Source organism: Ascaphus truei, unplaced genomic scaffold, assembly GCF_040206685.1.
Source record: "Ascaphus truei isolate aAscTru1 unplaced genomic scaffold, aAscTru1.hap1 HAP1_SCAFFOLD_1302, whole genome shotgun sequence".
Lineage (NCBI taxonomy): Eukaryota > Metazoa > Chordata > Amphibia > Anura > Ascaphidae > Ascaphus > Ascaphus truei.
Window position 1 is genome coordinate 1 of NW_027454178.1, and position 26,350 is coordinate 26,350.

The 26,350-nt window shown below is 53.7% G+C and overlaps 1 protein-coding gene across 1 annotated transcript; it reads left to right on the plus strand.

The window, feature by feature from the left end:
• Positions 1 to 163: 163 nt before the first annotated feature.
• On the plus strand, positions 164 to 25,350 carry LOC142475648 (cytospin-A-like; the record flags this gene model as incomplete). The annotated part of the gene is made up of 7 exons (XM_075581421.1): positions 164 to 257; positions 2,241 to 2,310; positions 3,471 to 3,537; positions 17,462 to 17,564; positions 18,495 to 18,611; positions 24,096 to 24,155; positions 24,878 to 25,350. Coding segments are annotated over 7 exons (601 nt in total), but the record flags the coding sequence as incomplete, so codon positions are not given.
• Between the last annotated feature and the right edge of the window lie 1,000 nt (positions 25,351 to 26,350).

A 26,350-nucleotide genomic window follows, 5' to 3' on the forward strand; every position in this document is an offset into this window, starting at 1 on the left:
TGGACAGATGGGGTAGGTAACATGGGCAGGGGGGATATTCAGGTTGAAAGGGAGGGGTGCTGGAAGATTATGTGCTTGGGAAAAGAGGAGAAGATTTGATGGGGAGTGAGGACCCCTATAACAAGAACTGATCCCCCCTTATAACACCCTTCTCCTCACACAGATCTGACCCTGTGGATTGGAGAGACCCGGTCACTACTAATGGCTCCACCCAAGGTTATCACAGCCTTCCCCGTGGGGTCATCCTGTCCCCGCGGGTACAGACATAGCTCTGACCTCTCACCTCCCCGACCTCTCACCTCCCCGAACGACCTCTCACCTCCCCGAACAACCTCTCACCTCCCCGACTTCTCACCTCCCCAACCTCTCACCTCCCCGACTTCTCACCTCCCCGACCTCTCACTTCCCCGACCTCTCACCTCTCCGACCTCTCACCTCTCTGACCTCTCACCTCCCCGACCTCTCACCTCCCCGACCTCTCACCTCCCCGACCTCTCACCTCTCCGACCTCTCACCTCCCGACCTCTCACCTCCCCGACCTCTCACTTCCCCGACTTCTCACCTCACGACCTCTCACCTCCCCGACCTCTCACCTCCCCGACCTCTCACCTCCCCGACTTCTCACCTCCCCGACCTCTCACCTCCCGACTTCTCACCTCCCCGACCTCTCACTTCCCCGACTTCTCACCTCCCCGACCTCTCACCCCCCCGACTTCTCACCTCCCCGACCTCTCACCTCCCGACCTCTCACCTCCCCGACTTCTCACCTCCCCGACCTCTCACCTCCCCGACCTCTCACCTCCTCGACCTCTCACCTTCCCGATCGACCTCTCACCTCCCCGACCTCTCACATCCCCGACCTCTCACCTCCCCGACTTCTCACCTCCCCGACCTCTCACCTCCCCGACCTCTCACCTCCCCGACTTCTCACCTCCCCAACCTCTCACATCCCCGCCCTCTCACCTCCCCCGACCTCTCACCTTCCCGAACGACCTCTCACCTCCCCGACCTCTCACCTCCTTGACCTCTCACCTCCCCGACCTCTCACCTCCCCGACTTCTCACCTCCCCGACCTCTCACCTCCCCGACTTCTCACTCCTCCCGACCTCTCACTTCCCCGACTTCTCACCTCCCCGACCTCTCACCCCCCGACTTCTCACCTCCCCGACCTCTCACCTCCCCGACCTCTCACCTCCCCGACCTCTCACCTCCCCGACCTCTCACCTCCCCGACCTCTCACCTCCTCGACCTCTCACCTTCCCGATCGACCTCTCACCTCCCCGACCTCTCACATCCCGACCTCTCACCTCCCCGACTTCTCACCTCCCCGACCTCTCACCTCCCCGACCTCTCACCTCCCCGACTTCTCACCTCCCCGACCTCTCACATCCCCGCCCTCTCACCTCCCCGACCTCTCACCTCCCCGAACGACCTCTCACCTCCCCGAACGACCTCTCACCTCCCCAACCTCTCACCTCCCCGACCTCTCACCTTCCCGAACGACCTCTCATCTCCCCAACTTCTCACCTCCCGACCTCTCACCTCCCCGACCTCTCACCTCCCCGACCTCTCACCTCCCCGACTTCTCACCTCCCCGACTTCTCACCTCCCCGACCTCTCACCTCCCCGACCTCTCACCTCCCCGACCTGTCACCTCCCCGACCTCTCACCTCCCCGACTTCTCACCTCCCCGACCTCTCACCTCCCCGACCTCTCACCTCCCCGACCTCTCACCTCCCCGACTTCTCACCTCCCCGACTTCTCACCTCCCCGACCTCTCACCTCCCCGACCTCTCACCTCCCCGACCTGTCACCTCCCCGACCTCTCACCTCCCCCGACTTCTCACCTCCCCGACCTCTCACCTCCCCGACCTCTCACCTCCCCGACTTCTCACCTCCCCGACCTCTCACCTCCCCGACTACTCACCTCCCCGACCTCTCACCTCCCCGACCTCTCACCTTGCCGAATGACCTCTCACCTCCCCGACCTCTCACCTCCCCAACCTCTCACCTCCTGACCTCTCACCCCCCCGACCTCTCACCCTCCCGACCTCTCACCCTCCCGACCTCTAACCTGCCCGACCTCTCACCTCCCCGACCTCTCACCTCCCCGACCTCTCACCTCCCCGACCTCTCACCTCCCCGACCTCTCCTGACCTCTCACCTCCCTGACCTCTCACCTTCCCGACCTCTCACCTTCCCGACCTCTCACCTCTGTCACCTTTCACTTCTCATTACAGGACACAATTATGAAGTCCAGTAGCCTGCTGAGCGTTCCCCCCACCGCACACGCCCCCTCCCAGGAAACAGGTGACACAGAACTTGTGTATCTATGTATACATTGCATTATATAGAAATACAGTATATATATATACACACATATAGGGGGAGTGAGCAAACGTTCCCAAAGTCAGGCAGTAGCTGCAAAGGCAAACAAGATCTTATCTTGCATCAAACGGGCAATGGATGGAAGGGAAGTAAACATAATTATGCCCCTTTACAAAGCATTAGTAAAACCACATCTTGAATATGGAGTACAATTTTGGGCACCAATCCTAAGAAAAGACATTATGGAACTAGAGAGAGTGCAGAGAAGAGCCACCAAATTAATAAAGGGGATGGACAATCTAACTTATGAGGAGAGGCTAGCTAAATTGGATTTATTTACATTAGAAAAGAGGCGTCTAAGAGGGGATATGATAACTATATACAAATATATTCAGGGACAATACAAGGAGCTTTCAAAAGAACTATTCATCCCACGGGCAGTACAAAGGACTCTGGGCCATCCCTTAAGGTTGGAGGAAAGGAGATTTCACCAGCAACAAAGGAAATGGTTCTTTACAGTAAGGGCAGTTACAATGTGGGATTCATTATCTACCCATGGAGACTGTGATGGCAGATACAATAGATTTGTTAAAAAAAAGGTTGGACATCTTTTTAGATAGGAAAGGTATACAGGGATATACCAAATAAGTAAACATGGAAGGATGCTGATCCAGGGATTAATCCGATTGCCAATTCTTGGAGTCAGGAAGGAATTTATTTTTCCCCTTATGAGATATCATTGGATGATATAACACTGGGGTTTTGTGTTTGCCTTCCTCTGGATCAATAAGTAAGTATAGATATAGGATACAGTATCTGTCGTCTAAATTTAGCATAGGTGAACTTGATGGACGTACGTCTCTTTTCAACCTCATCTACTATGTAACTGTGTAACTATGTAACTGTGTAACTATGTAACTGTAACTATGTAACTGTAACTATGTAACTGTAACTGTGTAACTATGTAACTGTAACTATGTAACTGTAACTATGTATCTATGTAACTGTGTAACTATGTAACTGTGTAACTATGTAACTGTAACTATGTAACTGTAACTATGTATGCTCTATCAGAATCTTACCCCCTCCTGTACAGATATATACACCCCCTCCATTATTATATCTGTGTCCGTCTCCCGCAGGGCCGGGTTCATCTCGCAGAGAGAGACGAGGCAGTCTGGAAACCCTATTAAATGAGTCCAAAGCCACGTGAGTTCCCTTATATACCCAATGTAATGACTATATATACGCATTGTAACCCTATATACCCGACCGGTGGCGAAATTACCGCCCGGGCGCCTCCCGGGGGCCCAAAGGGAATCAGGACCCTCCCCCCAAGCGGTCACCGCGGTCCCGCACTCTTCCCCAATGAATCTGATTGCCGGGGCAGTGAGCGACCCTCCTCCATTGTGACACCCCGTCACCATGGGGCCACGCCACCACGTGACACAGCCACGAGGGCCCCTTACACTGAAATTATGCCACTGTACCTGATACACCGTGTCCATACAAGGGTCTAATTACACCCGGCCAGCTCTGACCTCCCCATCCTCTTGTAATTACTATATATACTCACTGTAACCCTATATAGCTTGTCCCTGACCCTATATCCCGTCTCTGACCCTATATCCCGTCCCTGACCCTATATCCCCTCTCTGACCCTATATTCCATCTCTGACCCTATATCTCGTTCCTGAGCCTATATCTCGTCTCTGACCCTATATCTCATCTCTGACCCTATATCCCGTCTGACCCTATATCCCATCTCTGACCCTATATCCCGTCCCTGACCCTATATCCCCTCTCTGACCCTATATTCCATCTCTGAACCTATATCTCGTTCCTGAGCCTATATCCCGTCTCTGACCCTATATCCCATCTCTGACCCTATATCCCATCTCTGACCCTATATCCCGTCTCTGACCCTATATTCCGTCTCTGACCCTATATCTCATCCGTGACCCTATATCCTGTCTCTGACCCTATATCTCGTCCATGACCCTATATCTCATCCATGACCCTATATCTCGTCTCTGACCCTATATCTCGTCCCTGATCCTATATCCCGTCTCTGACCCTATATCCCGTCTCTGACCCTATATCCCGTCTCTGACCCTATATTCCGTCTCTGACCCTATATCTCATCCCTGACCCTATATCCTGTCTCTGACCCTATATCCCGTCTCTGACCCTATATCCCGTCTCTGACCCTATATTCCGTCTCTGACCCTATATCTCATCCCTGACCCTATATCCTGTCTCTGACCCTATATCTCGTCCATGACCCTTTATCTCATCCATGACCCTATATCTCGTCTCTGACCCTATATCTCGTCCCTGATCCTATATCCCGTCTCCGACCCTATATCCCGTCTCTGACCCTATATCTCGTCTCTGACCCTATATCCCGTCTCTGACCCTATATCCCGTCTCTGACCCTATATCTCGTCCCTGACTGTATATCCCGTCCCTGACCCTATATCTCGTCCCTGACCATATATATCACGTCTCTGACCCTACATCCCGTCTCTGACCCTACATCCCATCTCTGACCCTATATCCCGTCTCTGACCCTATATCCCCTCTCTGACCCTATATCCCCTCTCTGACCCTATATCCCCTCTCTGACCCTATATCTCATCCCTGACCCTATATCCCGTCCATGACCCTATATCTCGTTCATGACCCAATATCTCGTCCCTGATCCTATATCTCGTCCCTGATCCTATATCCCGTCTCTGACCCTATATCCCGTCTCTGACCCTATATCCCATCTCTGACCCTATATCCCGTCTCTGACCCTATATCCCGTCTCTGACCCTATATCCCGTCTCTGACCCTATATCCCCTCTCTGACCCTATATCTCGTCCCTGACCGTATATCCCGTCTCTGACCCTACATCCCGTCTCTGACCCTATATCCCGTCTCTGACCCTATATCCCGTCTCTGACCCTATATCCCGTCTCTGACCCTATATCCAATCTCTGACCCTATATCCCGTCTCTGACCCTATATCCCGTCTCTGACCCTATATCCCGTCTCTGACCCTATATCCCCTCTCTGACCCTATATCCCGTCTCTGACCCTATATCCCGTCTCTGACCCTATATCCCGTCTCTGACCCTACTGCACCGACACACTTTATTCGAGCAAATACCCAGTATGTACCTGGCAGATACCTGGAATGCGCCGCTCCTCACCTCTGACAAGCCCCGTTGCGTTTGCCTTCCCAGCCTGGGTTCATGCCTGGCTGACGGGCGGCTGATCTGTTAAATGATAATGATTAGGATTTAATAGGCTGCAATGCTATGCGTGTCTACCAGATGGCATAAATTCATGAATTGTAATGCAGTATATATATATATACTGTGCAGTATTGCAGCCAGCGGGAATAAAATGCTTCAATCCCTGCTTGGAAAATACCTCAATGCACTCGGGCAGAAAACAGTCACAAACCTCAATACACCCGGGTATACCCGAATTCGTGGGACTAGCCGAGCTCGAATAAAGTGTGTCGCCAGTGTATATCCCGTCTCTGACCCTATATCCCGTCTCTGACCCTATATCCCCTCTCTGACCCTATATCTCGTCCCTGACCGTATATCCCGTCTCTGACCCTATATCCCGTCTCTGACCCTATATTCCGTCTCTGACCCTATATCCCCTCTCTGACCCTATATCTCGTCCCTGACCATATATCCCGTCTCTGACCCTATATCCCGTCTCTGACCCTATATCCCGTCTCTGACCCTATATCCCGTCCCTGACCGTATATCCCGTCTCTGACCCTATATCCCATCTCTGACCCTATATCCCGTCTCTGACCCTATATCCCGTCTCTGACCCTATATCCAGTCTCTGACCCTATATCCCGTCCCTGCCCCTATATCCCGTCTCTGACCGTATATCCCGTCTCTGACCCTATATCCCGTCTCTGACCCTATATCCCGTCTCTGACCCTATATCCCGTCCCTGACCCTATATCCCGTCTCTGACCCTATATCCCGTCTCTGACCCTATATCCCGTCTCTGACCCTATATCCCGTCCCTGACCCTATATCCCGTCTCTGACCCTATATCCCGTCTCTGACCCTATATCCCGTCTCTGACCCTATATCCCGTCTCTGACCCTATATCCCGTCTCTGACCCTATATCCCGTCTCTGACCCTATATCCCGTCTCTGACCCTATATCCCGTCCCTGACCCTATATCCCGTCTCTGACCCTATATCCCGTCTCTGACCCTATATCCCATCTCTGAACCTATATCCCGTCTCTGACCCTATCTCCCGTCTCTGACCCTATCTCCCGTCTCTGACCCTATATCCCGTCTCTGACCCTATATCCCGTCTCTGACCCTATATCCCGTCTCTGACCCTATATCCCGTCTCTGACCCTATATCCCGTCTCTGACCCTATATCCCGTCTCTGACCCTATATCCCGTCCCTGACCCTATATCCCGTCCCTGACCCTATATCCCGTCTCTGACCCTATATCCCGTCTCTGACCCTATATCCCGTCTCTGACCCTATATCCCGTCCCTGACCCTATATCCCGTCTCTGACCCTATATCCCGTCTCTGACCCTATATCCCGTCCCTGACCCTATATCCCGTCTCTGACCCTATATCCCGTCTCTGACCCTATATCCCGTCTCTGACCCTATATCCCGTCTCTGACCCTATATCCCGTCTCTGACCCTATATCCCGTCTCTGACCCTATATCCCGTCCCTGACCCTATATCCCGTCCCTGACCCTATATCCCGTCTCTGACCCTATATCCCGTCTCTGACCCTATATCCCGTCTCTGACCCTATATCCCGTCTCTGACCCTATATCCCGTCTCTGACCCTATATCCCGTCCCTGACCCTATATCCCGTCTCTGACCCTATATCCCGTCTCTGACCCTATATCCCGTCTCTGACCCTATATCCCGTCTCTGACCCTATATCCCGTCTCTGACCCTATATCCCGTCTCTGACCCTATATCCCGTCCCTGACCCTATATCCCGTCTCTGACCCTATATCCCGTCTCTGACCCTATATCCCGTCTCTGACCCTATATCCCGTCTCTGACCCTATATCCCGTCTCTGACCCTATATCCCGTCTCTGACCCTATATCCCGTCTCTGACCCTATATCCCGTCCCTGACCCTATATCCCGTCTCTGACCCTATATCCCGTCTCTGACCCTATATCCCGTCTCTGACCCTATATCCCGTCTCTGACCCTATATCCCGTCCCTGACCCTATATCCCGTCTCTGACCCTATATCCCGTCTCTGACCCTATATCCCGTCTCTGGCCCTATATCCCGTCTCTGACCCTATATCCCGTCTCTGACCCTATATCCCGTCTCTGACCCTATATCCCGTCCCTGACCGTATATCCCGTCTCTGACCCTATATCCCGTCTCTGACCCTATATCCCGTCTCTGACCCTATATCCAGTCTCTGACCCTATATCCCGTCCCTGCCCCTATATCCCGTCTCTGACCGTATATCCCGTCTCTGACCCTATATCCCGTCTCTGACCCTATATCCCGTCTCTGACCCTATATCCCGTCCCTGACCCTATATCCCGTCCCTGACCCTATATCCCGTCTCTTACCCTATATCCCGTCTCTGACCCTATATCCCGTCTCTGACCCTATATCCCGTCCCTGACCCTATATCCCGTCTCTGACCCTATATCCCGTCTCTGACCCTATATCCCGTCTCTGACCCTATATCCCGTCTCTGACCCTATATCCCGTCTCTGACCCTATATCCCGTCTCTGACCCTATATCCCGTCTCTGACCCTATATCCCGTCCCTGACCCTATATCCCGTCTCTGACCCTATATCCCGTCTCTGACCCTATATCCCGTCTCTGAACCTATATCCCGTCTCTGACCCTATATCCCGTCTCTGACCCTATATCCCGTCTCTGACCCTATATCCCGTCTCTGACCTTATATCCCGTCTCTGACCCTATATCCCGTCTCTGACCCTATATCCCGTCTCTGACCCTATATCCCGTCTCTGACCCTATATCCCGTCTCTGACCCTATATCCCGTCTCTGACCCTATATCCCGTCTCTGACCCTATATCCCGTCTCTGACCCTATATCCCGTCTCTGACCCTATATCCCGTCTCTGACCCTATATCCCCTCTCTGACCCTATATCCCCTCTCTGACCCTATATCCCCTCTCTGACCCTATATCCCGTCTCTGGCCCTATATCCCGTCTCTGACCCTATATCCCGTCTCTGACCCTATATCCCCTCTCTGACCCTATATCCCCTCTCTGACCCTATATCCCGTCCCTGACCGTATATCCCGTCTCTGACCCTATATCCCGTCTCTGACCCTATATCCCGTCCCTGACCCTATATCCCGTCTCTGACCCAATATCCCGTCCCTGACCCTATATCCCGTCCCTGAACCTATATCCCGTCTCTGCCCCTATATCCCGTCTCTGACCGTATATCCCGTCTCTGACCCTATATCCCGTCTCTGACCCTATATCCCGTCTCTGACCCTATATCCCGTCCCTGACCCTATATCCCGTCCCTGACCCTATATCCCGTCTCTTACCCTATATCCCGTCTCTGACCCTATATCCCGTCTCTGACCCTATATCCCGTCCCTGACCCTATATCCCGTCTCTGACCCTATATCCCGTCCCTGACCCTATATCCCGTCTCTGACCCTATATCCCGTCTCTGACCCTATATCCCGTCTCTGACCCTATATCCCGTCTCTGACCCTATATCCCGTCTCTGACCCTATATCCCGTCTCTGACCCTATATCCCGTCCCTGACCCTATATCCCGTCCCTGACCCTATATCCCGTCTCTGACCCTATATCCCGTCTCTGACCCTATATCCCGTCTCTGACCCTATATCCCGTCTCTGACCCTATATCCCGTCTCTGACCCTATATCCCGTCCCTGACCCTATATCCCGTCTCTGACCCTATATCCCGTCTCTGACCCTATATCCCGTCTCTGACCCTATATCCCGTCTCTGACCCTATATCCCGTCTCTGACCCTATATCCCGTCTCTGACCCTATATCCCGTCCCTGACCCTATATCCCGTCTCTGACCCTATATCCCGTCTCTGACCCTATATCCCGTCTCTGACCCTATATCCCGTCTCTGACCCTATATCCCGTCTCTGACCCTATATCCCGTCTCTGACCCTATATCCCGTCTCTGACCCTATATCCCGTCCCTGACCCTATATCCCGTCTCTGACCCTATATCCCGTCTCTGACCCTATATCCCGTCTCTGACCCTATATCCCGTCTCTGACCCTATATCCCGTCCCTGACCCTATATCCCGTCTCTGACCCTATATCCCGTCTCTGACCCTATATCCCGTCTCTGGCCCTATATCCCGTCTCTGACCCTATATCCCGTCTCTGACCCTATATCCCGTCTCTGACCCTATATCCCGTCCCTGACCGTATATCCCGTCTCTGACCCTATATCCCGTCTCTGACCCTATATCCCGTCTCTGACCCTATATCCAGTCTCTGACCCTATATCCCGTCCCTGCCCCTATATCCCGTCTCTGACCGTATATCCCGTCTCTGACCCTATATCCCGTCTCTGACCCTATATCCCGTCTCTGACCCTATATCCCGTCCCTGACCCTATATCCCGTCCCTGACCCTATATCCCGTCTCTTACCCTATATCCCGTCTCTGACCCTATATCCCGTCTCTGACCCTATATCCCGTCCCTGACCCTATATCCCGTCTCTGACCCTATATCCCGTCTCTGACCCTATATCCCGTCTCTGACCCTATATCCCGTCTCTGACCCTATATCCCGTCTCTGACCCTATATCCCGTCTCTGACCCTATATCCCGTCTCTGACCCTATATCCCGTCCCTGACCCTATATCCCGTCTCTGACCCTATATCCCGTCTCTGACCCTATATCCCGTCTCTGAACCTATATCCCGTCTCTGACCCTATATCCCGTCTCTGACCCTATATCCCGTCTCTGACCCTATATCCCGTCTCTGACCTTATATCCCGTCTCTGACCCTATATCCCGTCTCTGACCCTATATCCCGTCTCTGACCCTATATCCCGTCTCTGACCCTATATCCCGTCTCTGACCCTATATCCCGTCTCTGACCCTATATCCCGTCTCTGACCCTATATCCCGTCTCTGACCCTATATCCCGTCTCTGACCCTATATCCCGTCTCTGACCCTATATCCCCTCTCTGACCCTATATCCCCTCTCTGACCCTATATCCCCTCTCTGACCCTATATCCCGTCTCTGGCCCTATATCCCGTCTCTGACCCTATATCCCGTCTCTGACCCTATATCCCCTCTCTGACCCTATATCCCCTCTCTGACCCTATATCCCGTCCCTGACCGTATATCCCGTCTCTGACCCTATATCCCGTCTCTGACCCTATATCCCGTCCCTGACCCTATATCCCGTCTCTGACCCAATATCCCGTCCCTGACCCTATATCCCGTCCCTGAACCTATATCCCGTCTCTGCCCCTATATCCCGTCTCTGACCGTATATCCCGTCTCTGACCCTATATCCCGTCTCTGACCCTATATCCCGTCTCTGACCCTATATCCCGTCCCTGACCCTATATCCCGTCCCTGACCCTATATCCCGTCTCTTACCCTATATCCCGTCTCTGACCCTATATCCCGTCTCTGACCCTATATCCCGTCCCTGACCCTATATCCCGTCTCTGACCCTATATCCCGTCTCTGACCCTATATCCCGTCTCTGACCCTATATCCCGTCTCTGACCCTATATCCCGTCTCTGACCCTATATCCCGTCTCTGACCCTATATCCCGTCCCTGACCCTATATCCCGTCCCTGACCCTATATCCCGTCTCTGACCCTATATCCCGTCTCTGAACCTATATCCCGTCTCTGACCCTATATCCCGTCTCTGACCCTATATCCCGTCTCTGACCCTATATCCCGTCTCTGACCCTATATCCCGTCTCTGACCCTATATCCCGTCTCTGACCCTATATCCCGTCTCTGACCCTATATCCCGTCTCTGACCCTATATCCCGTCTCTGACCCTATATCCCGTCTCTGACCCTATATCCCGTCTCTGACCCTATATCCCGTCTCTGACCCTATATCCCGTCTCTGACCCTATATCCCGTCTCTGACCCTATATCCCGTCTCTGACCCTATATCCCCTCTCTGACCCTATATCCCCTCTCTGACCCTATATCCCCTCTCTGACCCTATATCCCGTCTCTGGCCCTATATCCCGTCTCTGACCCTATATCCCGTCTCTGACCCTATATCCCCTCTCTGACCCTATATCCCCTCTCTGACCCTATATCCCGTCCCTGACCGTATATCCCGTCTCTGACCCTATATCCCGTCTCTGACCCTATATCCCGTCCCTGACCCTATATCCCGTCTCTGACCCAATATCCCGTCTCTGACCCTATATCCCGTCCCTGAACCTATATCCCGTCTCTGAACCTATATCCCGTCTCTGATCCTATATCCCGTCTCTGACCCTATATCCCGTCTCTGACCCTATATCCCGTCTCTGACCCTATATCCCGTCTCTGACCCTATATCCCGTCTCTGACCCTATATCCCGTCTCTGACCCTATATCCCGTCTCTGACCCTATATCCCGTCTCTGACCCTATATCCCGTCCCTGACCCTATATCCCGTCCCTGACCCTATATCCCGTCTCTGACCCTATATCCCGTCTCTGACCCTATATCCCGTCTCTGACCCTATATCCCGTCTCTGACCCTATATCCCGTCTCTGACCCTATATCCCGTCCCTGACCCTATATCCCGTCCCTGACCCTATATCCCGTCCCTGACCCTATATCCCGTCTCTGACCCTATATCCCGTCTCTGACCCTATATCCCGTCTCTGACCCTATATCCCGTCTCTGACCCTATATCCCGTCTCTGACCCTATATCCCGTCCCTGACCCTATATCCCGTCTCTGACCCTATATCCCGTCTCTGACCCTATATCCCGTCTCTGGCCCTATATCCCGTCTCTGACCCTATATCCCGTCTCTGACCCTATATCCCGTCTCTGACCCTATATCCCGTCCCTGACCCTATATCCCGTCTCTGACCCTATATCCCGTCTCTGACCCTATATCCCGTCTCTGACCCTATATCCCGTCTCTGGCCCTATATCCCGTCTCTGGCCCTATATCCCGTCTCTGACCCTATATCCCGTCTCTGACCCTATATCCCGTCTCTGACCCTATATCCCGTCTCTGACCCTATATCCCGTCTCTGACCCTATATCCCGTCTCTGACCCTATATCCCGTCCCTGACCCTATATCCCGTCTCTGACCCTATATCCCGTCTCTGACCCTATATCCCGTCTCTGACCCTATATCCCGTCTCTGAACCTATATCCCGTCTCTGACCCTATATCCCCTCTCTGAACCTATATCCCGTCTCTGACCCTATATCCCGTCCCTGACCCTATATCCCGTCTCTGACCCTATATCCCGTCTCTGACCCTATATCCCGTCTCTGACCCTATATCCCGTCTCTGAACCTATATCCCGTCTCTGACCCTATATCCCCTCTCTGAACCTATATCCCGTCTCTGACCCTATATCCCGTCCCTGACCCTATATCCCGTCTCTGACCCTATATCCCGTCTCTGACCCTATATCCCGTCTCTGACCCTATATCCCGTCTCTGACCCTATATCCCGTCCCTGACCCTATATCCCGTCTCTGACCCTATATCCCGTCTCTGACCCTATATCCCGTCTCTGACCCTATATCCCGTCTCTGACCCTATATCCCGTCTCTGGTCCTATATCCCGTCTCTGACCCTATATCCCGTCTCTGACCCTATATCCCGTCTCTGACCCTATATCCCGTCTCTGACCCTATATCCCGTCTCTGACCCTATATCCCGTCTCTGACCCTATATCCCATCTCTGACCCTATATCCCGTCCCTGACCCTATATCCCGTCTCTGACCCTATATCCCGTCTCTGACCCTATATCCCGTCTCTGACCCTATATCCCGTCTCTGAACCTATATCCCGTCTCTGACCCTATATCCCCTCTCTGAACCTATATCCCGTCTCTGACCCTATATCCCGTCCCTGACCCTATATCCCGTCTCTGACCCTATATCCCGTCTCTGACCCTATATCCCGTCTCTGACCCTATATCCCGTCTCTGAACCTATATCCCGTCTCTGACCCTATATCCCCTCTCTGAACCTATATCCCGTCTCTGACCCTATATCCCGTCCCTGACCCTATATCCCGTCTCTGACCCTATATCCCGTCCCTGACCCTATATCCCGTCTCTGACCCTATATCCCGTCCCTGACCCTATATCCCGTCTCTGACCCTATATCCCGTCTCTGACCCTATATCCCGTCTCTGACCCTATATCCCGTCCCTGACCCTATATCCCGTCTCTGACCCTATATCCCGTCTCTGACCCTATATCCCCTCTCTGAACCTATATCCCGTCTCTGACCCTATATCCCGTCTCTGGCCCTATATCCCGTCTCTGACCCTATATCCCGTCTCTGACCCTATATCCCGTCTCTGACCCTATATCCCGTCTCTGACCCTATATCCCGTCTCTGACCCTATATCCCGTCTCTGACCCTATATCCCGTCCCTGACCCTATATCCCGTCTCTGACCCTATATCCCGTCTCTGACCCTATATCCTGTCTCTGACCCTATATCCCGTCTCTGAACCTATATCCCGTCTCTGACCCTATATCCCCTCTCTGAACCTATATCCCGTCTCTGACCCTATATCCCGTCCCTGACCCTATATCCCGTCTCTGACCCTATATCCCGTCTCTGACCCTATATCCCGTCTCTGACCCTATATCCCGTCTCTGAACCTATATCCCGTCTCTGACCCTATATCCCCTCTCTGAACCTATATCCCGTCTCTGACCCTATATCCCGTCCCTGACCCTATATCCCGTCTCTGACCCTATATCCTGTCTCTGACCCTATATCCCGTCTCTGACCCTATATCCCGTCCCTGACCCTATATCCCGTCTCTGACCCTATATCCCGTCTCTGACCCTATATCCCGTCTCTGACCCTATATCCCGTCTCTGACCCTATATCCCGTCCCTGACCCTATATCCCGTCTCTGACCCTATATCCCGTCTCTGACCCTATATCCCGTCTCTGACCCTATATCCCGTCTCTGAACCTATATCCCGTCTCTGACCCTATATCCCCTCTCTGAACCTATATCCCGTCTCTGACCCTATATCCCGTCCCTGACCCTATATCCCGTCTCTGACCCTATATCCCGTCTCTGACCCTATATCCCGTCTCTGACCCTATATCCCGTCTCTGACCCTATATCCCGTCTCTGGCCCTATATCCCGTCTCTGACCCTATATCCCGTCCCTGACCCTATATCCCGTCCCTGACCCTATATCCCGTCTCTGACCCTATATCCCGTCTCTGACCCTATATCCCGTCCCTGACCCTATATCCCGTCTCTGACCCTATATCCCCTCTCTGAACCTATATCCCGTCTCTGACCCTATATCCCGTCCCTGACCCTATATCCCGTCTCTGACCCTATATCCCGTCTCTGACCCTATATCCCGTCTCTGACCCTATATCCCGTCTCTGACCCTATATCCCGTCTCTGGCCCTATATCCCGTCTCTGACCCTATATCCCGTCTCTGACCCTATATCCCGTCTCTGACCCTATATCCCGTCTCTGACCCTATATCCCGTCTCTGACCCTATATCCCGTCTCTGACCCTATATCCCGTCTCTGACCCTATATCCCGTCCCTGACCCTATATCCCGTCTCTGACCCTATATCCCGTCTCTGACCCTATATCCCGTCTCTGACCCTATATCCCGTCTCTGAACCTATATCCCGTCTCTGACCCTATATCCCCTCTCTGAACCTATATCCCGTCTCTGACCCTATATCCCGTCCCTGACCCTATATCCCGTCTCTGACCCTATATCCCGTCTCTGACCCTATATCCCGTCTCTGACCCTATATCCCGTCTCTGAACCTATATCCCGTCTCTGACCCTATATCCCCTCTCTGAACCTATATCCCGTCTCTGACCCTATATCCCGTCCCTGACCCTATATCCCGTCTCTGACCCTATATCCCGTCTCTGACCCTATATCCCGTCTCTGACCCTATATCCCGTCTCTGACCCTATATCCCGTCCCTGACCCTATATCCCGTCTCTGACCCTATATCCCGTCTCTGACCCTATATCCCGTCTCTGACCCTATATCCCGTCTCTGACCCTATATCCCGTCTCTGGCCCTATATCCCGTCTCTGACCCTATATCCCGTCTCTGACCCTATATCCCGTCTCTGACCCTATATCCCGTCTCTGACCCTATATCCCGTCTCTGACCCTATATCCCGTCTCTGACCCTATATCCCGTCCCTGACCCTATATCCCGTCTCTGACCCTATATCCCGTCTCTGACCCTATATCCCGTCTCTGACCCTATATCCCGTCTCTGAACCTATATCCCGTCTCTGACCCTATATCCCCTCTCTGAACCTATATCCCGTCTCTGACCCTATATCCCGTCCCTGACCCTATATCCCGTCTCTGACCCTATATCCCGTCTCTGACCCTATATCCCGTCTCTGACCCTATATCCTGTCTCTGAACCTATATCCCGTCTCTGACCCTATATCCCCTCTCTGAACCTATATCCCGTCTCTGACCCTATATCCCGTCCCTGACCCTATATCCCGTCTCTGACCCTATATCCCGTCCCTGACCCTATATCCCGTCTCTGACCCTATATCCCGTCCCTGACCCTATATCCCGTCCCTGACCCTATATCCCGTCTCTGACCCTATATCCCGTCTCTGACCCTATATCCCGTCTCTGACCCTATATCCCGTCCCTGACCCTATATCCCGTCTCTGGCCCTATATCCCGTCTCTGACCCTATATCCCGTCTCTGACCCTATATCCCGTCTCTGACCCTATATCCCGTCTCTGACCCTATATCCCGTCTCTGACCCTATATCCCGTCTCTGACCCTATATCCCGTCTCTGACCCTATATCCCGTCCCTGACCCTATATCCCGTCTCTGACCCTATATCCCGTCTCTGACCCTATATCCCGTCTCTGACCCTATATCCCGTCTCTGAACCTATATCCCGTCTCTGACCCTATATCCCCTCTCTGAACCTATATCCCGTCTCTGACCCTATATCCCGTCCCTGACCCTATATCCCGTCTCTGACCCTATATCCCGTCTCTGACCCTATATCCCGTCTCTGACCCTATATCCCGTCTCTGAACCTATATCCTGTCTCTGACCCTATATCCCCTCTCTGAACCTATATCCCGTCTCTGACCCTATATCCCGTCCCTGACCCTATATCCCGTCTCTGACCCTATATCCCGTCTCTGACCCTATATCCCGTCTCTGACCCTATATCCCGTCCCTGACCCTATATCCCGTCTCTGACCCTATATCCCGTCTCTGACCCTATATCCCGTCTCTGACCCTATATCCCGTCCCTGACCCTATATCCCGTCTCTGACCCTATATCCCGTCTCTGACCCTATATCCCGTCTCTGAACCTATATCCCGTCTCTGACCCTATATCCCCTCTCTGAACCTATATCCCGTCTCTGACCCTATATCCCGTCCCTGACCCTATATCCCGTCTCTGACCCTATATCCCGTCTCTGACCCTATATCCCGTCTCTGACCCTATATCCCGTCTCTGACCCTATATCCCGTCTCTGGCCCTATATCCCGTCTCTGACCCTATATCCCGTCCCTGACCCTATATCCCGTCCCTGACCCTATATCCCGTCTCTGACCCTATATCCCGTCTCTGACCCTATATCCCGTCCCTGACCCTATATCCCGTCTCTGACCCTATATCCCGTCTCTGACCCTATATCCCGTCTCTGACCCTATATCCCGTCTCTGACCCTATATCCCGTCTCTGACCCTATATCCCGTCTCTGACCCTATATCCCGTCTCTGACCCTATATTCCGTCTCTGACCCTATATCCCGTCTCTGACCCTATATCCCGTCTGACCCTATATCCCGTCTCTGACCCTATATCCCGTCTCTGACCCTATATCCCGTCCTGCCTGCAGTGAGAATCTGAATGAGGATTCGGGGTCTTTCTTCCGTCGGTACGGGGGGTCTAAGAGGGGGGTGTTTCTGCGCTGGGCCCAGGACAGGACCTGCGGGTACAAGGTGATGGGGGGAAGAGGCTCTGCAATGTGAGAGGCTCTGCAGTGGGTGTGAAATGCTCTGCAGTGTGAGAAGCTCTACAGTGTGAGAGGCTCTGCAGTGGGTGTGAAATGCTCTGCAGTGTGAGAAGCTCTACAGTGTGAGAGGCTCTGCAGTGGGTGTGAAATGCTCTGCAGTGTGAGAAGCTCTACAGTGTGAGAGGCTCTGCAGTGGGTGTGAAATGCTCTGCAGTGTGAGATGCTCTGCAGTGGGTGTGAAATGCTCTGCAGTGTGAGAAGCTCTACAGTGTGAGAGGCTCTGCAGTGGGTGTGAAATGCTCTGCAGTGTGAGAAGCTCTACAGTGTGAGATGCTCTGCAGTGGGTGTGAAATGCTCTGCAGTGTGAGAAGCTCTACAGTGTGAGATGCTCTGCAGTGGGTGTGAAATGCTCTACAGTGTGAGATGCTCTGCAGTGGGTGTGAAATGCTCTACAGTGTGAGAGGCTCTGCAGTGTGAGAGGCTCTGCAGTGGGTGTGAAATGATCTCCAGTGTGAGAGGCTCTGCAGTTAAGATACTCTGCAGTGTGTGTGACAGACTGCAGTGTGAAATGTCTGCAGTGAGATGTTCTGCAGCGTGTGTAAGAGGCTCTACAGTGTGAGATGCTCTGCATCGTGTGAGAGAGGCTCTGCAGTGTGATGCTCTGTAGTGGGTGTGAGATGGTCTGTAGTGCGAGTTGCTCTGCAGTGTGAGATGCTCTGTAGTGTGTGTGAGAGGCTCTGCAGTGTGAGATGTTTTGCAGCGTGTGAGAGATGCTCTGCAGTGCGAGATGCTCTGCAGTGTGAGATGTTCTGCAGTGTGTGTGAGAAGCTCTGCAGTGCGAGATGCTCTGTAGTGTGAGTTGCTCTGCAGTGTGAGATGCTCTGCAGTGACTGATCTAGCCGGTGGTTTCCCGCAGCACGTGGTAATTACAAACTTCAGCTCCTCCTGGGTGGACGGGATGGCGTTCTGCGCTCTGCTGGACTCCTACCTCCCGCAGTGCCTCACCTACACACAGCTCCGCCCCCTGGAGAAGGTAACCCCACACAGCACCCAATCAGCCAGTGCCTGCAACTATAAAATCCTCATATCCCCCTCTTCCCCCTCCCACACTAACTAACTACCCCACACTAACTAACCCCCACACTAACTTACCCCCCACACTAACTAACTCACCCACACTAACTAACCCCCCACACTAACTAACTCCCCCACACTAACTAACCCCCCACACTAACTCCCCCACACTAACCAACTCCCCCACACTAACCAACTCCCCCACACTAACCAACTCCCCCACACTAACCAGCTCCCCCACACTAACTAACCCCCCACACTAACACCCCCCCCACACTAACACTCCCACACTAACTAACACCCCCACACTAACTAACACCCACACTAACTCCCCCACACTAACTAACCCTCCCACACTAACTAACCCCCACACTAACTAACTCCCCCACACTAACTAACCCCCCACACACACTAAATAACCCCCTACAATAACTAACCCCCAACACTAACTAACCCCCGCACTAACTAACATCCCACACAAACTAACCCCCACACAAACTAACCCCCCACACTAACAAACCCTACACACTAACTAACCCCACCACACTAATTAACCACCCACACTACACTGCTACACAAACTAACCCCCCTACACCAACTAATCTCCCACACTAACTAACCCCTCACTAACTAACTTCCCCCACTAACAACCCCCTACTAAGCCCCAACACTAACTAACATCCCACACTAACTAACCTCCCACACTAACCCCCACTTACTAACCTCCCCCACTAACTAACCCCCCAACACTAACTAACCTCCCACACTAACTAACATCCCACACTAACTAACCTCCCACACTAACTAACCTCCCACACTAACTAACCCCCCAACACTAACTAACCTCCCACACTAACTAACCTCCCACACTAACTAACCCCCCAACACTAACTAACATCCCACACTAACTAACCTTCCACACTAACTAACCCCCCAACACTAACTAACATCCCACACTAACTAACCTCCCACACTAACTAACCTCCCACACTAACTAACCTCCCACAATGTGACAGGAGAGGGTAACCAGGCTATACAAGGTTTAAGCCCATCTGGTTACCCCTGAAACCGTGGGGTCCCTGCTTGCCACATAAGCCAGGGACCCGGGATTATACGTGTAGAAAATAAAGTGACCCCCCCAAACCCCCCCAAACCCCCCCCGCGTTTCCTGCGTATATGTTCCCTTTACCTGCCTACAACTGTAACACTTCTCATGTGCACTGGGAATACAGGCGGGGGTTAATGGGACAGTCCACTGTGCGCAGGGGGTAATGGGACAGTCCACTGTGCGCAGGGGGTAATGGGACAGTCCACTGTGCGCAGGGGGTAATGGGACATTCCATTGTGCGCAGGGGGTAATGGGACATTCCACTGTGCGCAGGGGGTAATGGGACAGTCCACTGTGCGCAGGGGGTAATGGGACATTCCATTGTGCGCAGGGGGTAATGGGACAGTCCACTGTGCGCAGGGGTTAATGGGACAGTCCACTGTGCGCAGGGGGTAATGGGACACTCCACTGTGCGCAGGGGGTAATGGGACAGTCCACTGTGCGCAGGGGTTAATGGGACAGTCCACTGTGCGCAGGGGGTAATGGGACACTCCACTGTGCGCAGGGGGTAATGGGACAGTCCACTGTGCGCAGGGGGTAATGGGACAGTCCACTGTGCGCAGGGGGTAATGGGACATTCCATTGTGCGCAGGGGGTAATGGGACAGTCCACTGTGCGCAGGGGGTAATGGGGCAGTCCACTGTGCGCAGGGGGTAATGGGACAGTCCACTGTGCGCAGGGGGTAATGGGACAGTCCACTGTGCGCAGGGGGTAATGGGACAGTCCACTGTGCGCAGGGGGTAATGGGACAGTCCACTGTGCGCAGGGGTTAATGGGACAGTCCACTATGCACAGGGGGTAATGGGACAGTCCACTGTGCGCAGGGGTTAATGGGACAGTCCACTGTGCGCAGGGGGTAATGGGGCAGTCCACTGTGCGCAGGGGGTAATGGGGCAGTCCACTGTGCGCAGGGGGTAATGGGACAGTCCACTGTGCGCAGGGGGTAATGGGACAGTCCACTGTGCGCAGGGGGTAATGGGACAGTCCACTGTGCGCAGGGGGTAATGGGGCAGTCCACTGTGCGCAGGGGGTAATGGGACAGTCCACTGTGCGCAGGGGTTAATGGGACAGTCCACTATGCACAGGGGGTAATGGGACAGTCCACTGTGCGCAGGGGTTAATGGGACAGTCCACTGTGCGCAGGGGGTAATGGGGCAGTCCACTGTGCGCAGGGGGTAATGGGGCAGTCCACTGTGCGCAGGGGGTAATGGGACAGTCCACTGTGCGCAGGGGGTAATGGGACAGTCCACTGTGCGCAGGGGTTAATGGGACAGTCCACTGTGCGCAGGGGGTAATGGGGCAGTCCACTGTGCGCAGGGGGTAATGGGGCAGTCCAATGTGCGCAGGGGGTAATGGGGCAGTCCACTGTGCGCAGGGGGTAATGGGGCAGTCCACTGTGCGCAGGGGGTAATGGGGCAGTCCACTGTGCACAGGGGGTAATGGGACAGTCCACTGTGCGCAGGGGGTAATGGGGCAGTCCACTGTGCGCAGGGGGTAATGGGACAGTCCACTGTGCGCAGGGGGTAATGGGACAGTCCACTGTGCGCAGGGGGTAATGGGACAGTTCACTATGCACAGGGGGTAATGGGACAGTCCACTGTGCGCAGGGGGTAATGGGACAGTCCACTATGCACAGGGGGTAATGGGACAGTCCACTGTGCGCAGGGGGTAATGGGGCAGTCCACTGTGCGCAGGGGGTAATGGGACAGTCCACTGTGCGCAGGGGGTAATGGGACAGTCCACTGTGCGCAGGGGGTAATGGGACAGTCCACTGTGCGCAGGGGGTAATGGGACAGTCCACTGTGCGCAGGGGGTAATGGGGCAGTCCACTGTGCGCAGGGGGTAATGGGACAGTCCACTGTGTGCAGGGGGTAATGGGACAGTCCACTATGCACAGGGGGTAATGGGACAGTCCACTATGAACAGGCGGTAATGGGACAGTCCACTGTGCGCAGGGGGTAATGGGACAGTCCACTGTGCGCAGGGGGTAATGGGACAGTCCACTGTGCGCAGGGGGTAATGGGACAGTCCACTGTGCGCAGGGGGTAATGGGACAGTCCACTATGCGCAGGGGAATAACAGGGGTTGTCATAGCAACCACTTCCAGGAGGCCAGGAGATAGAGAAAGTAACTAATGTGTCCATATCCCTGCAGGGAAAGTGCTGCTGCTTAAAGGGCCAGCAGGGGGCAGAGCTGCAAAAAGGGGGAAGAACAGAACTGTGATTCTTCTTCCAGGACAATTGCAATCATATCTAACCCTAACCCCCACACTAACTCCCCACACTAACTAACTCCCCACACTAACTAACTCCCCACACTAACTAACACCCACACTAACTAACTCCCCACACTAACTAACTCCCCACACTAACTAACCCCCACACTAACTAACTCCCCACACTAACTAACTCCCCACACTAACTAACACCCACACTAACTAACTCCCCACACTAACTAACTCCCCACACTAACTAACCCCCACACTAACTAACTCCCCACACTAACTAACTCCCCACACTAACTAACACCCACACTAACTAACTCCCCACACTAACTAACTCCCCACACTAACTAACTCCCCACACTAACTAACCCCCACACTAACTAACTCCCCACACTAACTAACACCCCACACTAACTAACTCCCCACACTAACTAACTCCCCACACTAACTAACTCCCCACACTAACTAACCCCCACACTAACTAACTCCCCACACTAACTAACACCCCACACTAACTAACTCCCCACACTAACTAACACCCCACACTAACTAACTCCCCACACTAACTAACCCCCACACTAACTAACTCCCCACACTAACTAACTCCCCACACTAACTAACTCCCCACACTAACTAACACCCACACTAACTAACTCCCCACACTAACTAACACCCACACTAACTAACTCCCCACACTAACTAACTCCCCACACTAACTAACTCCCCACACTAACTAACCCCCACACTAACTCCCCACACCAACTAACACCCCACACTAACTAACTCCCCACACTAACTAACACCCCACACTAACTAACTCCCCACACTAACTAACCCCCACACTAACTAACTCCCCACACTAACTAACACCCCACACTAATTAACTCCCCACACTAACTAACCCCCACACTAACTCCCCACACTAACTAACTCCCGACACTAACTAACTCCCCACACTAACTAACCCCCACACTAACTAACTCCCCACACTAACTAACACCCCACACTAACTAACACCCCCACACTAACTAACTCCCCACTCTAACTAACACCCCACACTAACTAACACCCCCACGTTGTTTAACTTCCCACACTAACTAACTCCCCACACTAACTAACTCCCCACGTTGTTTAACTTCCCACACTAACTCCCCACACTAACTAACACCCCCACGTTGTTTAACTCCCCACACTAACTAACTCCCCACACTAACTAACTCCCCACACTAACTAACACCCCCACGTTGTTTAACTTCCCACACTAACTAACTCCCCACAATAACTAACACCCCCACGTTGTTTAACTTCCCACACTAACTAACTCCCCACGCTAACTAACTCCCCACACTAACTAACACCCCCACGTTGTTTAACTTCCCACACTAACTAACTCCCCACACTAACTAACACCCCCACGTTGTTTAACTTCCCACACTAACTAACTCCCCACACTAACTAACACTCCCACGTTGTTTAACTTCCCACACTAACTAACTCCCCACACTAACTAACTCCCCACACCAACTAACTCCCCACACTAACTAACTCCCCACACTAACTAACTCCCCACACGCACTAACCCCCCCACACTAACTAACCCCCCACACTAACTAACTCCCCACATTGTTTAACTCCCCACACTAACTAACTCCCCACACTAACTAACTCCCCACACTAACTAACCCCCCACACTAACTAACCCCCCACACTAACCCCCCACACTAACTAACCCCCCACACTACCCAAGCAACCACACTATTTAACATCCCCCACTAACTTACCTCCCACACTAACCAACCTCCCATACTAACTAACCTCCCACATTAACTAATCCATCACATTAAATAACCTCCCACACTATCTACCCTGCTACACTATCTAACTACCCACACTAAATAACCCCCACAAAACCTAACCTCCCACACTAACTACCCTGCTACACTAACTAACCTCCCCCACTAACTACCCCCCACACTAACTGACCCCCACACTAACAAACCCCTCACACTAACTAACCCCCCCAAACTAACTAATCTCCCACACTATCTACGGTGAACCACCACCTAATCCCCCCCCCCCCTCCCTCACTGACTGGACTCTCCCTGTTACAGAGAAAGAATCTGCAGCTGGCATTCCAGGTGGGGGAGAGTGTGGGGATACCCGCCCTGCTGGTGAGTTACAGATTATCCCCCATCCCCTCACCTCTCTCTCACCTAACCCACCCATCCTTCTCTCATCCCCCCACCCACTCCTCTCTCACCTCCCCCCACCCACCCCTCTCTCACCTCCCACCCTCCCCTCTCTCACCTAACCCACCCACCCTCCTCTCATCCCCCCACCCACCCCTCTCTCACCTCCCCCCACCCCTCTCTCACCTCCCCCCCCCCACCCCTCTCTCACCTCCCACTCTCCCTCTCTCACCTCCCACCCCCCTCTCTCACCTTCCACCCCCCCACCCACCCCTCTCTCACCTCCCACCCCCCCCCCACCCACCACTCTCACCTCCCACCCCCCCCACCCACCACTCTCACCTAAACCCCTCTCTCACCTCCCACCCACCCCTCACCTAACCCACCCACCCCTCCTCTCATCCCCCCACCCACGCCTCTCTCACCTCCCCCCACCCACGCCTCTCTCACCTCCCCCCACCCACCCCTCTCACACCTAACCCACCCACCCCTCCTCTCAACCCCCCACCCACCCCTCTCACCTCCCCCCACCCACCCCTCTCTCTCTCATCCACCACCCCTCTCATCCCCCACCCACCCACTCCCATCTCTCACTTCCATCTCTCTTATCCCCCACCCACCCACTCCCATCTCTCACTTCCACCCCTCTCATCCAACACCCACCCACTCCCATCTCTCACTTCCTCTCTATCTCTTCCTGGCAGACCCCCGATCACATGCTCCAGATGCAGGGTCCTGATTGGCAGAAAGTTCTTCTTTACGTCGAATCAATTTACCAGAAATTTGAGGCATGAGCATGGATACTGTCCTTTGATTGGCTGAGCTCGTACAACCCCGGACACCCCGCCCCTCCCCCCGCCCCGGGATCCTGTCCTGTGATTGGCTGAGCTCAACAACCCCGAACACCCCCCCCCCCCCCGGGATCTTGTCCAGTGATTGGCTGAGCTCGTACAACTCCGGACACCCCCCCCCCCCCGGGATCCTGTCCTGTGATTGGCTGAGCTTGTGCAGCCACTGACACGCCCTTCTGCAACTATTTATTTATAGGCTGGGGCTTAGGCTGTCTGTAATTGGCTGACTGTGGTGAGAGACGTGACTGGATGTGGTATGGGAGGGTGTTTTAAAGATGGCTCCTTCTGAGTCACACACTGAACACAATAAATATATCTTATTTTATGCTTGTAATCCCTCTTTACCCGGCTCAAAAAGAGTGAAACATCGAGGGGCCTTATATACAGGGGTGCTCAGCGCCTCTAATTACCTTCTCAGGGTGCTGGCATCCAGGCTGGCTGGGGGTGTGTGCTAAGAGGTGGTAATGAAGGGTGCCGGGCTGGCTGGGTGTGTATGCTAAGAGGTGGTAATGAAGGGTGCCGGGCTGGCTGGGAGTGTGTGCTAAGAGGTGGTAATGAAGGGTGCCGGGCTGGCTGGGAGTGTGTGCTAAGAGGTGGTAATGAAGGGTGCCGGGCTGGCTGGGTGTGTATGCTAAGAGGTGGTAATGAAGGGTGCCGGGCTGGCTGGGAGTGTGTGCTAAGAGGTGGTAATGAAGGGTGCCGGGCTGGCTGGGTGTGTGTGCTATGAGGTGGTAATGAAGGGTGCCGGGCTGGCTGGGAGTGTATGCTAAGAGGTGGTAATGAAGGGTGCCGGGCTGGCTGGGAGTGTATGCTAAGAGGTGGTAATGAAGGGTGCCGGGCTGGCTGGGTGTGTATGCTAAGAGGTGGTAATGAAGGGTGCCGGGCTGGCTGGGTGTGTGTGCTAAGAGGTGGTAATGAAGGGTGCCGGGCTGGCTGGGTGTGTGTGCTATGAGGTGGTAATGAAGGGTGCCGGGCTGGCTGGGTGTGTATGCTAAGAGGTGGTAATGAAGGGTGCCGGGCTGGCTGGGAGTGTGTGCTATGAGGTGGTAATGAAGGGTGCCGGGCTGGCTGGGAGTGTGTGCTAAGAGGTGGTAATGAAGGGTGCCGGGCTGGCTGGGTGTGTATGCTAAGAGGTGGTAATGAAGGGTGCCGGGCTGGGTGTGTATGCTAAGTGGTGGTAATGAAGGGTGCCGGGCTGGCTGGGTGTGTGTGCTATGAGGTGGTAATGAAGGGTGCCGGGCTGGCTGGGTGTGTATGCTATGAGGTGGTAATGAAGGGTGCCGGGCTGGCTGGGTGTGTATGCTATGAGGTGGTAATGAAGGGTGC